Source organism: Schistocerca piceifrons, chromosome 2 (genome assembly GCF_021461385.2).
Source record: "Schistocerca piceifrons isolate TAMUIC-IGC-003096 chromosome 2, iqSchPice1.1, whole genome shotgun sequence".
NCBI lineage: Eukaryota > Metazoa > Arthropoda > Insecta > Orthoptera > Acrididae > Schistocerca > Schistocerca piceifrons.
In genome coordinates, this window is record NC_060139.1 from 456,467,917 (window position 1) to 456,480,234 (window position 12,318).

Sequence of the window (12,318 nt, forward strand, 5' to 3'; positions counted from 1 at the left end):
CCGATCCCTGTTGTTCCAAATGACCTGCAGTCCCTCCTTAAAATCTCCAGCCCCTCACAAGGACTAACATCTCAATCTATAGAACTTCTAACCCCACCCAAACCCCACACCTCCACAGTTTACCTTTTTCCTGGCCGTCCTATAATTGCTGGCTTTAAAGCAACCACTGAATATAGATCTGCCTTCGTTGATCAGCACCTGCAACTCGTGGTACAAAGACTCCTCTCCTACAGCAAATATACCAACCATTTTGTAGATCAAATGAAATCTGTGCCCATCCTTTTTCCACCACATACCTTACTTGCCACCATCAGTGCCATCTCTCTCTATACCAACATCCCCGACGTACATGGTCTGTCCACTGCTGAACATTTCCTCAGTCAGCATCCACCTCATTCCAAGTGTATGACATCCCAATACTCTCTTTAATCAATTTCATACTTACCAACAAAGCCAACCTCGGGGAAGATCAGATTGGATTCCGTAGAAATGTTGGAACATGTGAGGCAATACTGACCCTAAGACTTATCTTAGAAGAAAGATTAAGGAAAGACAAACCTACGTTTCTAACATTTGTAGACTTAGAGAAAGCTTTTGACAATGTTGACTGGAATACTCTCTTTCAAATTCTGGTTATAAGAGTCGAGGGACATGAAAGGGAAGCAGTGGTTGGGAAGGGAGTGAGACAGGGTTGTAGCCTCTGCCCGATGCTATTCAATCTGTATAGTGAGCAAGCAGTAAAGGAAACAAAAGAAAAATTCGGAGTAGGTATTAAAATCCATGGAGAAGCAATAAAAACTTTGAGGTTCGCCGATGACATTGTAATGCTGTCGGACAGCAAAGGACTTGGAAGAGCAGTTGAACGGAATGGACAATGTCTTGAAAGGAGTGTATAAGATGAACATCAACAAAAGCAAAACGAGGATAATGGAATGTAGTCGAATGAAGTCGGGTGATGCTGAGGGAATTAGATTAGGAAGACACTTAAAAGTAGTAAAGGAGTTTTGCTATTTGGGGAACAAAATAACTGATGATGGTCGAAGTAGAGAGGATATAAAATGTAGACTGTCAATGACAAGGAAAGTGTTTCTGAAGAAGAGAAATTTGTTGACACCGAGTATAGATTTAAGTGTCAGGAAGTCGTTTCTAAAAGTATTTGTATGAAGTGTAGCCGTGTATGGAAGTAAAACATGGATGATAAATAGTTTAGCCAAGAAGAGAATAGAAGCTTTCGAAATGTGGTGCTGCAGAAGAATGCTGAAGATTAGATGGGTAGATCACATAGCTAATGAGGAGGTATTGAATAGAATTGGGGGGAAGAGGAGTTTGTGGCACAACTTGACTAGAAGAAGGGATCAGTTGGTAGGACATGTTCTGAGGCATCAAGGGATCACCAATTTAGTACTGGAGGGCAGCGTGGAGGGTAAAAATCGTAGAGGGAGACCAAGAGATGAATACATTAAGCAGATTCAGAAGGATGTAGGCTGCAGTAGGTACTGGGAGATGATGGAGCTTGCACAGAATAGAGTAGCATGGAGAGCTGCATCAAACCAGTCTCAGGACCGAAGACCACAACAACAACAACAACAACAACAACTACTACTACTACTACTACTACTACTACTACTACTTCTTCACCTTTGCGGGGCAGACATACAAACAGATCAGGGCTACAGCCATGGGAACCAGGATAACCCCTTCCTAGGCCAACTTTCTCATGGATCGCTTGGAAGGGGCCTTCCTGAGATACATAATTGTTCAGTCCCTCATTGGGCTTAGGTACATTGATGACATCTTTACCATATGGACTGATGGTGAGGCTGGTCTGTTACAATTTATGGAATCTCTGACTCCTTCACCCAACTAAATTTCACATTGCCCTGTTCCAAATCTTGTGTCATTTTCCTTGATGTTGATTTTGTGCACACCAAGGCCACTGCACACTTCCGCCTACATTAAACCTGCAAATGAACGACAGTACTTACATTTTGACAAGTGCGACCCTTTTCATGTTGAATGTTCCCTCCCATACAACTTTGGCATTCTGGGGCAAACGTATTTGCATGGATGCAGGCTCTTTACAGCAGTACACCACCATTCTCACCCCAGCCTTCACTGGATGTAATTACCCCACCAGCCTAGTTCAAAACGAGATTTCTCGGGCCATCACATCCAATCCTGGTACTGCTGATCCCTCCAAAAAACAACTTCGAAGCACCCCATTTGTCACTCATTACTATCCTGGACTGATATGCTTCTTCACCCTCCCAATCTCCGCAATATTCTTGTCAGACCCTATGCACTTTCTGCACCCATCTCCCTACACTACGGCTTCTACCATTGCGACCGTCCTCGCTGCAAGACTTACCCTATGCCTCCTCCTACCACAGCCTATACCAGCCCTGTAACGGGCAAAACATATTCTATGAAACGGAGAGCCACCTGTAAAATGTCACGTCATGTACCAAGTGTCATGCAAACACTTTTTACCCTTTTACATTGGCATGACTATCACCAAGTTATCAGTTAACATGAACAGGCATAAGCAGAGGGTGTATACTGCAACACGCAATATCCTGTTGCGGAGTGTGCTCTACAACAGCAGTCGTGACCTCAGTGCCTGTTTCACCACACACACCATCTAGATTCTTCTACCAGACACCAGTTCCTCAGAACTCTGCTGTCCTCGGTTGTCACCACCCAACAGGCCTTAATTTACATTAGTTTCTTCCGTTTCAGCATTTCTTCACAGTAACTACTCCTTTCTTCACTCTGTTTTTGTTTTCTACATTGTTCCATTTTCTTACCTGTCTATTTTTTACTGCCCCCTCCCACCTCTGTTACATACAATGCACTTAGGTTTCTCTTATTAACTCGCACACGCTGTTCAAGCAGTAATCTCTGTCTTGCATATTACCCTGTCTTCCACTTTTAAGTTCTCAGGTTCTCAAATCTCATCCCCTACAATCAGTCTTTCCTTGTCATCCTTGTTTTGTGAAACATTTAATTGTTTTCATTATCTATTCTCATTGTGAGACAGACATCTACAATTTTGACAATTATGTTTTAGGGATAAAAGTTTTGAGTGTATCATTAGTAGTAAGTATCACTACATTGTTAATGCACACTTAAATATATTTGGATTATTTCAGGTCCTGCAAATACCATGTGAAGTTGTCAGAAGCAGCTATGGCATGCTTACAAATATATCTGTCAGAGTATAGCCACACTGTTCTGATTCAGGTTAGTTCTGTTCTTTAGTGATTAATCTGTCTGAGACTGCAGTCATGTGTGTGAGTTGCATTTGCATGCATGCTTGTGTGGTTGTGTGTGTATTTTGTTGATGCAGGCCTTACTGGCCAAAAGCTTTATTTGTGACAGTGTTTTTACTGTGTCTTATCTGCAACTCAGCATCTTCCGCGTATGATGAGTAGCAACTTTCTTTTTCATAATATTGTTACACTACATCCTCGATTTTCCATTGTTTGATTAGTGATTAATCTTGTTTTTATCACAAACAAAATATTGTTATGGTTATGAATATAATAGAGGGAAACATTCCACGTGGGAAAAATATATATAAAAACAAAGATGATGTGACTTACCAACCAAAAGTGCTGGCAGGTCGATAGACACAAAAACGAACACAAACATACACTCAAAATTCAAGCTTTCGCAACCAACGGTTGCTTCATCAGGAAAGAGGGAAGGAGAGGGAAAGACGAAAGGATGTGGGTTTTAAGGGAGAGGGTAAGGAGCCATTCCAATCCCGGGAGCGGAAAGACTTACCTCAGGGGGAAAAAAGGACAGGTATACGCGCGCGCGCACACACACACACACACACACACACACACACACACACACACACACACACAAACGCGCGCGCGCGAGTGTATACCTGTCCTTTTTTCCCCCTGAGGTAAGTCTTTCCGCTCCCGGGATTGGAATGACTCCTTACCCTCTCCCTTAAAACCCACATCCTTTCGTCTTTCCCTCTCCTTCCCTCTTTCCTGATGAAGCAACCATTGGTTGCGAAAGCTTGAATTTTGTGTGTATGTTTGTGTGTCTGTCGACCTGCCAGCGCTTTTGTTTGTAAGTCACATCATCTTTGTTTCTAGATATAATGTTATGGTTAGTTAAATAGATACACTTTTGCACCATAGCCATGCATTTTCTAATCAAAGGTAGCATATTCCATTTTGAGCTATATTTATTTAGGAATTTTCTTCATGGAAAAAGTCATACAACCTAAGTGGAAAAATGCCACCTTCATTTTATATGACTTCACTGATGTAGCACTAATATTATGTTAATGGAAATTCCAGATTGGTAACAGTAAACAGAAATGAGGAAAAGAAACCACTCATTTGGAGCAGATCCATGTTTAGCACATGGACACACATAACAGTTTATGAAATATTGCTAGCATTTGAGCTACTATTTGAGAGGACCTTCATCAAGATTCTGAAAGCTGGCACATATACACTGCACCATTGTAAGTGAAGTCAGGAGAACATAATTCATGCCTTTTAAAACAACAGAAAGTTTCACTCTAAAGCATACGGGTCTAGTTGGAGTTCTTAAGGTTAGCCTGGAAAAAAATATTCAGTTTTAGTTTTGTTTATGGTGGTTTAAGGCATTTTTGAGTTACAGTATTAATTCTACTGTATTGATTATTTCCTGTTCTACACAATTTTTACAGACGTTTTTAGTCAGTTTTCTGACAAATTTTTCTTTTCGTCTTTCTTTAATAAACTTTGCCATCCTCCCAATGAGGATGTGTCTTGTATACTACCATGTCATCTTTCTGATCAGTTTGTGTTAAATTCATGGATTCTGTGAATCCACCATTGCTTTGATTCAGATTTCATGCAAACAACTCCCACACCCGTACGTCACAAGAGACTTCATGTGCATCGTCATGGCAGTGGCAATGTGAATGAATGACAGCAGTATATTACTATTGTTACCGTTAGTATTAAACCTGGAAAAAGGCTTTAGAATAATGTTGGATCCATTTTTCTTTTATTTTTTATCATTCAGTTAATAATAATAATAATAATAATAATAATAATAACAATAACAACAATAATCCACTCTTTTTCCTGCAACCCTTAGATCACTTAACTTTGTTACTACTTGTTTCCATGGTAAGTCTAGTTGTGTACTGGATACATTTAACCCTACCCCTCCCTCCCCATCTATTTCACTTCCTTACAACAATCAGTTTCCATATTTTTGCTGGGAACAGTGTTAGTAAGCACATCCCACTGAGGCCAATGTCTCGTGATGGATGTTCGTCACATGAAACTGTTACGGCTTGTTCTAAGGGAGTGGCTTACACCCATTTGTTACTATTTAAGTGCATCCATAATTTTCTCTCTAGTGGTATTGGTTTCCTGATGCACTCTTTTATAATGATTCTACTTTGTAACAGTTTTCACTTCACATTCTTAATGTTCGTTCATTGATAATGTTACAAAAGCCTGCTCTCATATTTTCTTTCTTTTGCTTATATTATTACAATCTTGCATACAACTTACTCTTCTCTGGTTGAAAGTATACATAATTTCCTTTTCCACCTCTGATCTTCGTCAATAAAGGGATCATCTTGTTGGTATCAAATTACTTATCTTCTATCAATGGGATACTGATTACATAACCTAGTACATTATCTGATACAGATACATCTAGATCCATTATTTTCAAGTACAGAGAAAAGTACAGGAATCCAGTGTTCCTTAAACAATTCTCAATTAACCATAAATATTTAATTATTTGCACTGGAGTTATAATGTGGATGCTAATATTCTATTTATGGTGTGCTTTATGGCACTTACTACTTGATCATACTCTGTACCTAATTCATTATTTAACTGCATCATCTGTTCATTGATTTTAATTAATCCTTTTGATCATACTCTGTACGTAATTCATTATTTAACTGCATCATCTGTTCATCGATTTTAATTAATCCAGCTATTCTTTGTAGCCCTCGATCTATCATCTTCAAGGAATATGTTGTGAACTGTTCTAACTTGTTCATACCTGTTCTTAGGAGCTGCTCATTAGTGGCAGTTGAGACAATGTTACTTGAACCATGGCAAAGTGCTCTTCCGACAGCCTGAGTAGTAGTTCTGACTTTGCTTCCTTTGTCTCAGTCTGGGCTTTATACTATGAAATGTCTGCCTCATTGAGAGTTTCGAATAAAACCTTGCAGATTTCTCCCACAAAATTAAAAATTCCCGTTTGTGTCTAAACCATTTCTAGTTAACTATTGTACAAAATCTTTTGTTCTAATTTCCCTCTCTTTCTCTCAGTTTCTCTGCTTAAAAAATTGCATCCAGTCTTACTGATATTTAGCTTATTTAACCTCTCTCAGCATTGATGGACTGCCTTGTTTCCTTCTCTGGCTATGTTACAGAATTTCTGTTCCAGTGTTTTCAAAATTACATAAGTGACAATTTTCCATGAGGTGCTAGTAATCTCGACTTTTAATTGATGATGGTAATATAGACCTGGTGACACCTCTGTTTCTTGACCTTGACTGTGTGGCCCATGTCCCCTTTTGATTCCAAATATAAGCTTTCAGGTTGATTTTGATCAGCATCCAGTGGATCATTTTCTCTTGTCCCAAGGCAGGTTTTATCTACAAATTAAAATTACTCTCTCTGCTCACTTGATTTATGTCGACTCTTCCATAAATAATGTTTTAATAATAGAACAATATACTGGACTTTCCATTTATTTCTAATATTACAGCTTTAATTGGTTCTCATTTTCTTTCATTCTCTTCTTTTTGTTCACTTTGATAGATATATTCAGAAGAGTCGCTGCTACCACTCATATGGTCCTCTAAATTGGGAATGCAATTTCTTTGAATTACCTCTTCTGTTTCATCATATATCAGGACCCTGTCTCCTTTTTCAAATGATCTTGAATTCTTCGTCCTGTCATTATGAGCCTTTGTGGCTTCCTTTGTCACGTTTAATTTTTGTGTACACTACTCTGTGAACTTCTTGCTTCTGCTGTAACAAACTGTCATAGTTTCTCTCTGTGAAACTCCTGATACATGTACTGTTCTATCATACAGTAGTTCAACTGGAATTTACCTGGTGCTACTACGCGGTGTCCTGTTGGACATGAACATACTGCATCATCTTCTTCTGTAGTGCTACAGCCCTTGGTGAGTCTTGGCTTCTTCATCTATTTTCCTCTATGCTTCCCGTGTTGTTTCTTCTTCTTTTTTTCCACCCAGTCTCCCATACTGATGAGATCTTGTACTACATTATCAATCAACTGTATTCTAGGCCACCCTATTCATCTAGTAGCAGCATTCACACCTTTCATCATTTTCTTTTGTGTTCTATCCTCTGCCATTCTCTCCACAAGTCCTATCCATCGTATTCATTGAGGTTCAATACATTTTACTATTTTTATTGTATAAATGTTACCGTGAAACACTGATGGCTGTATTTTCCTCCAACCTGGAGGACCAGGTTTTGTATCAAATTTACTCAGTTAGACTTCACTGTCAAATTACTTGGCACCCATAAATCCCAATGACTGTGGTCTTCATTTATAAAATGCCTCAGATATTCGACCAATGTCCTGTGAGTTGTTTCTAGTACTCCATTCGTCTGTGGGTCAAACACTGTTTCCTGTATTCGTAATAGTTTACATAGTTTCTTAAATATGTGTCACTCAAAAAGCTTGACTCCTGGTTGGTTAATAATACTGAAGGACTCCTGTACCTCAGCATAATCCCTTCAACAAACTTGTGCACCACAAAAAATGATTTCTCAAAATCTCTGTAGCTCAATAAGGGAGGGTTAACCAATTTCTCTTTAAATTCTTTGAACACTTTATGTAGTACTTCGCCCTGCAACAATTTATGTAATGGGCTGGCAGTCTTACTGCATTTTGTAATAAAATGACAATAATACCCAGTAAGCTCTAGGTGTCCCGTCAGTTCTTTCATGTTCCTGGGAACAGAAAAATTCTTCCCTTTTTCCAAATTTCTTTGGTCCAGATCTACCCCTTTATCTGGTATCTTGGATCTTAAAAATATCACTTCAGTCCATAAAAACTCAGATTCACCAGGATGGGGCTTCAGCCTGTGTTCCTTAAAACTGTCGAAAACTTCTTATTACTTCTCATTACTTCTCATTATGCTCCTTTAATGAGCTTCAGCAACAAATAATATCATCTAAATATAGAGGACACATTGTTTCCCTGTAATCCTGACAATGATACATTCATTAACCTTTGAAATGTACTCATTGCATTTTTCAGTCCTATTGGATGAAATTCTTTGTGTATTTTTGTGTGCTTGCATAGTTTAATTCATAAATTCATTGTGTATTTTTGTGTTTGAGAAGTTTAGTATCTGCAGAAAAATGTGTGCCACACAAAAAGAGAAGGAAACACGTTGGTGGAATTATTGGCTGAAGACAGCAGTAAAAGATAGGAATGCACTAAAAAGAAAATTAGACCATGAAAAACAGAAAACAGAGGATAGATGAAATTAATTATTAATTGAACTTCTAGTACAGGAATACTGGTGAAAGGAACTAGCTGTTTGGAAGAGATAAAGGTGCCAAAGGACCCAATTGATAAAGGCAAGATCCTATACCAAAAGTGTTACGGCTGTGTCCGGATAAGCAACAGATGATCAGAATGATTTGAAACAAAGAGAGGTGTCCAACAAGGAAGTGTCTGTCACCACCCCTGTTTGTAACAGTAATGGACAAAATCATAAAATATATCAAGAAAATATACAGTGAACCAAATGCCCTGGTTTTTGCTGATGATTTGATAGTATGGGGGGAGACAGAAGCTGAAGCACAGCCGAAACTTAATATGACTGGAACAACACATTCAACATTTTGGACTAAAAATAAGTAAATAGTAGAAATGACCATCAACAGACAGGGAACAACCTCAAATATATTTCCAGAAGGAGTCAAAGTAGAATATATTTCCCGTTTCAAGTACCTAGGAAGCATGATCTCAGAAGACAACACCATTATGCAGGCAGTACTCTGCAGGACACAGAAAGCATCCAATTTTCACAGCCAAATCAGAAATCTTCTCTGGGACAATAAAATGCCATAAAAAGCAAAAGTGGTGTGTACCACGCCTATTTTGTACTAATCTTTAAATAAGGTTTAGAAACATGTACCCTGGCAGATGTCAGTAGAATTCAGCCAACAGAAATGAGGTTCATGAAAACTATGAATCAAACAACTAAAAAGGATGAATCAGAAATGAGGTGAATAGAAAAGTAGGTGGTATTGGGATTCCTGTAACCAGTGTCATAATGAAACGTAGGCTTCAGTGGTATAGGCACATAATGAAAATGAACAGTGAAAGACCTGCCAAAAAGTTCAACCTGAACCTCGTAGGAAGAAGACCACAAAGAAGACAAAGAAAATCTGGATAGAGACTGTAAGATCAGATGTGGAACAGAAAGGACACAAATGGGAAGTTGTCGTGGAACAGAAGATGTATGAACACAGAAGGAGATGGTGAGCACTTACACACCACACCCAGTAAAATGGAGTGGGAAGATGATGATGTTGCAGTCATTTGTTTTTTGTTTGTTTTGGATGGCCAGCAACCGTTGACCTCCCCCTGTGCATTTGGGGACTAGAATGGGCTCGAGGTATTCCTGCCTGTCGTAAGAGGTGGCTTAAAGGAGTCTCCTGCTTTTCGGCATAATGAGTTATGGTCCCCTGTTTGGGTTTGACCTCAGCCGTTCCAAATTCTACAGAAGTTTGATCCATTTGGGGAAGGAAGCCTTACGTGGTGCATCGTGTATCCATCATGCCCAGAGACCTTCTGCAACTATTATTATTACGGAAATGTAACTGTAGCTGTCATCCAGCTTTTTGGGCAAGGAAGTGCGTACTTTACATCCATTGTGTGCTGTCTATTCCTGAACACACTATAATAATGGAGCTTTTTGCTCCTAATATCCAGCACTGTATCTGGTCCATTGTGGGGTTGTCATGTACCCTCTTGGTTGTAGCCCCCTGGCAACACAGGGATTGTACTGCTTATGCCAGAGCTGCAAACTCCCCATGTATGCCAAGGAGTAGGTGCTTGTCTTCTTTGGGCATCAGGACTTCTGGCAACAGCATCGCGCTGGTGGGCTTTGCTGTGGCTGAGTGGTGCCCATGGGGAGAGCCTGTGTAAGGTTTGATGGGAAACCCTTTGACACCAAAGCCCCTGTTTTCTGTCAGGAAACTTAGACGACAAGTATGGGAAAGTGGTGGGAATATCCAAAATGCAGGATGGGTAAATTCTGATAAAAACAGCATCCCCTGCCCAGTTGTGTGTATTGCACATCCGTACCAAGCTGGGTGATGTCCCAGTCTCCATCAACCCCCATAAGAGTTTAAACATGGTCCAGGGGATTATATTCTATAGAGATCTCCTCTTGCAGTACAATGATGAGCTGTGCACGAACTTATAGCGATGAGGTGTACACTTTGTCTTGCGTGTTTGTAGGGGACCTGTGGATAACATGGTTGCTATCAGTGCCTCCATCTTGGCCTATGAGGGTGATACATTGCCTGAAAAGATCAAGGTGATGGTCTACCGGTGTGATATAAAACCCTATGTCCCTCCCTCTACGTAGTGCTTCAAATGCTGGAAATTTGGGCACATGTCCTCTCGATGTAGTGCAAAAACGACATCCCCATCAGCTAAACCTCTTAAAGTGCCAGACTACGCCTGCCCCCTTGGTGGTTGGGGGCATTTCTCCTCCCATTGCTCCCCTAACATCTACTTCAGGAACGCTACCGCCCCCCCCCCCCCCCCCCCCCCCCCAGCCATCAGGGATATTGCTCCCCACCCCTCGGCCAGAGAAGCAACAGCCTCCTCTGGCTCTGCTCAAAAGAATGGTTTCACTAGGGGCACTGCCTTCCAAGGCTAATACTGCTATGAAGCCGGACACCAGACAGTGGCTGTAGGAGCCACAAGCTGGTCGTAGTACTTAATGATCATCGTCGGTTCCTGAGACAAACTCAGAGAAGCCCTCCAAGCCAGAGAAATCAAAAGAGAAGTGAGAAGACAAGAAAAAGGTAACAATTAAGAAGAGAGATATCTTGGTGACTTCCACACCCATGCTTCCTGCAAGTTCTATTTCTATGATTCTAGTGTCCTCAAGGCCTCAGAACCAATTGTAACAGTGACCACAAGCCCTCAACAGGTGGTAGCAGTTGACCCTGAGGTGTAAACTGCCTCCTTGGTCTCTTCATTCCTTCCCAGACTACAGAAAGCGTCATCCTCCTGTGGAATTATGGTGGTTTTCTTCCACATGGCTGAGCTACAACAACTCGTAAACTTTACACCTTCTGATTAAATCTTCTCAGGCTTCCATCCGGGTAGCTGCATCAAAAATCCACAATGTCACGGATTTTCAACACAGTTACCCGGATGGAAGCCCGAGAAGATTTCATCAGCAGTATACACCGGGAAAGCCTGCATTCACATATTAACATCTTCTGTCTGTATTGCCCTTCAGGAAACCTGGTTTCCAGCCGTGCAGACCCCTGTCCTTTATGGCTATCGGGTGTATTACAAAAACCTTAATAACTGTAACAGGATGTCAGGTGGAGTATGTACATATGTCCTCACCTCTGTCTGTAGCGAAGCTGTGCCGCTTTCAAACAGCTTTAGAAGTTGCGGCTGTCAGGTAGAGGACAATGCAGGAAATTACCATCTGCAATGTCTACCTTCCTCCAGATGGTGTTTGTCAATTACCCCACACCTTTTCTACTTTTGGATGATTTCAGTGTTCATAACCCTTTGTGGCACTGAATCGAGTTTACTGGCCATGGTAAAGATGTGGCGAATCTGCTAACTGAATTTAAACTTTGCCTCCTTAATACAGATGACCCCATTCGTTTCAGTGTGACACATATCACATACTCGGCAATTGATCTCTCAGTTTGCAGTTTTGGCCTTCTACCATCTGTACACTGGAAAGTTCGTGATGACTTGCATGGTAGTGACCACTTTCTGCATTTTCTGTCCCTACCCCAGCATCCCTCAACTGCATGCTTTCCCAGATGGGCTTTCACCAACACTGACTGACACACGCTTTCGGCTTTGCTACCACTGTTGGATCCCCATTTCATGGCAACTTTGATGTGGTGATCCAGAATGTTACTACAACCATTGTTTCTGCAGCTTAATTGATAATCTCTTATTCCTCAGGTTGTTACCGAAGGAAGACAGTGCGTTGGTGGTTGCCAGAAATTGCTGTGGCCATTAGAGAGCGCAAGCGGTCCTTACGACATCATAAAT

The 12,318-nt window shown here is 40.7% G+C and overlaps 1 protein-coding gene across 1 annotated transcript in view; it reads left to right on the forward strand.

Annotated features, from left to right (window-relative positions):
• The window catches only part of LOC124776342 (TAF5-like RNA polymerase II p300/CBP-associated factor-associated factor 65 kDa subunit 5L), a 152,426-nt gene that overhangs the window by 64,762 nt on the left and 75,346 nt on the right, over positions 1–12,318 (forward strand). Inside the window, exon 4 of the mRNA XM_047251291.1 lies at positions 3,153–3,243. Coding sequence (XP_047107247.1) covers positions 3,153–3,243 — 91 coding nt within the window. The remainder of the gene's footprint in view (positions 1–3,152; positions 3,244–12,318) is intronic.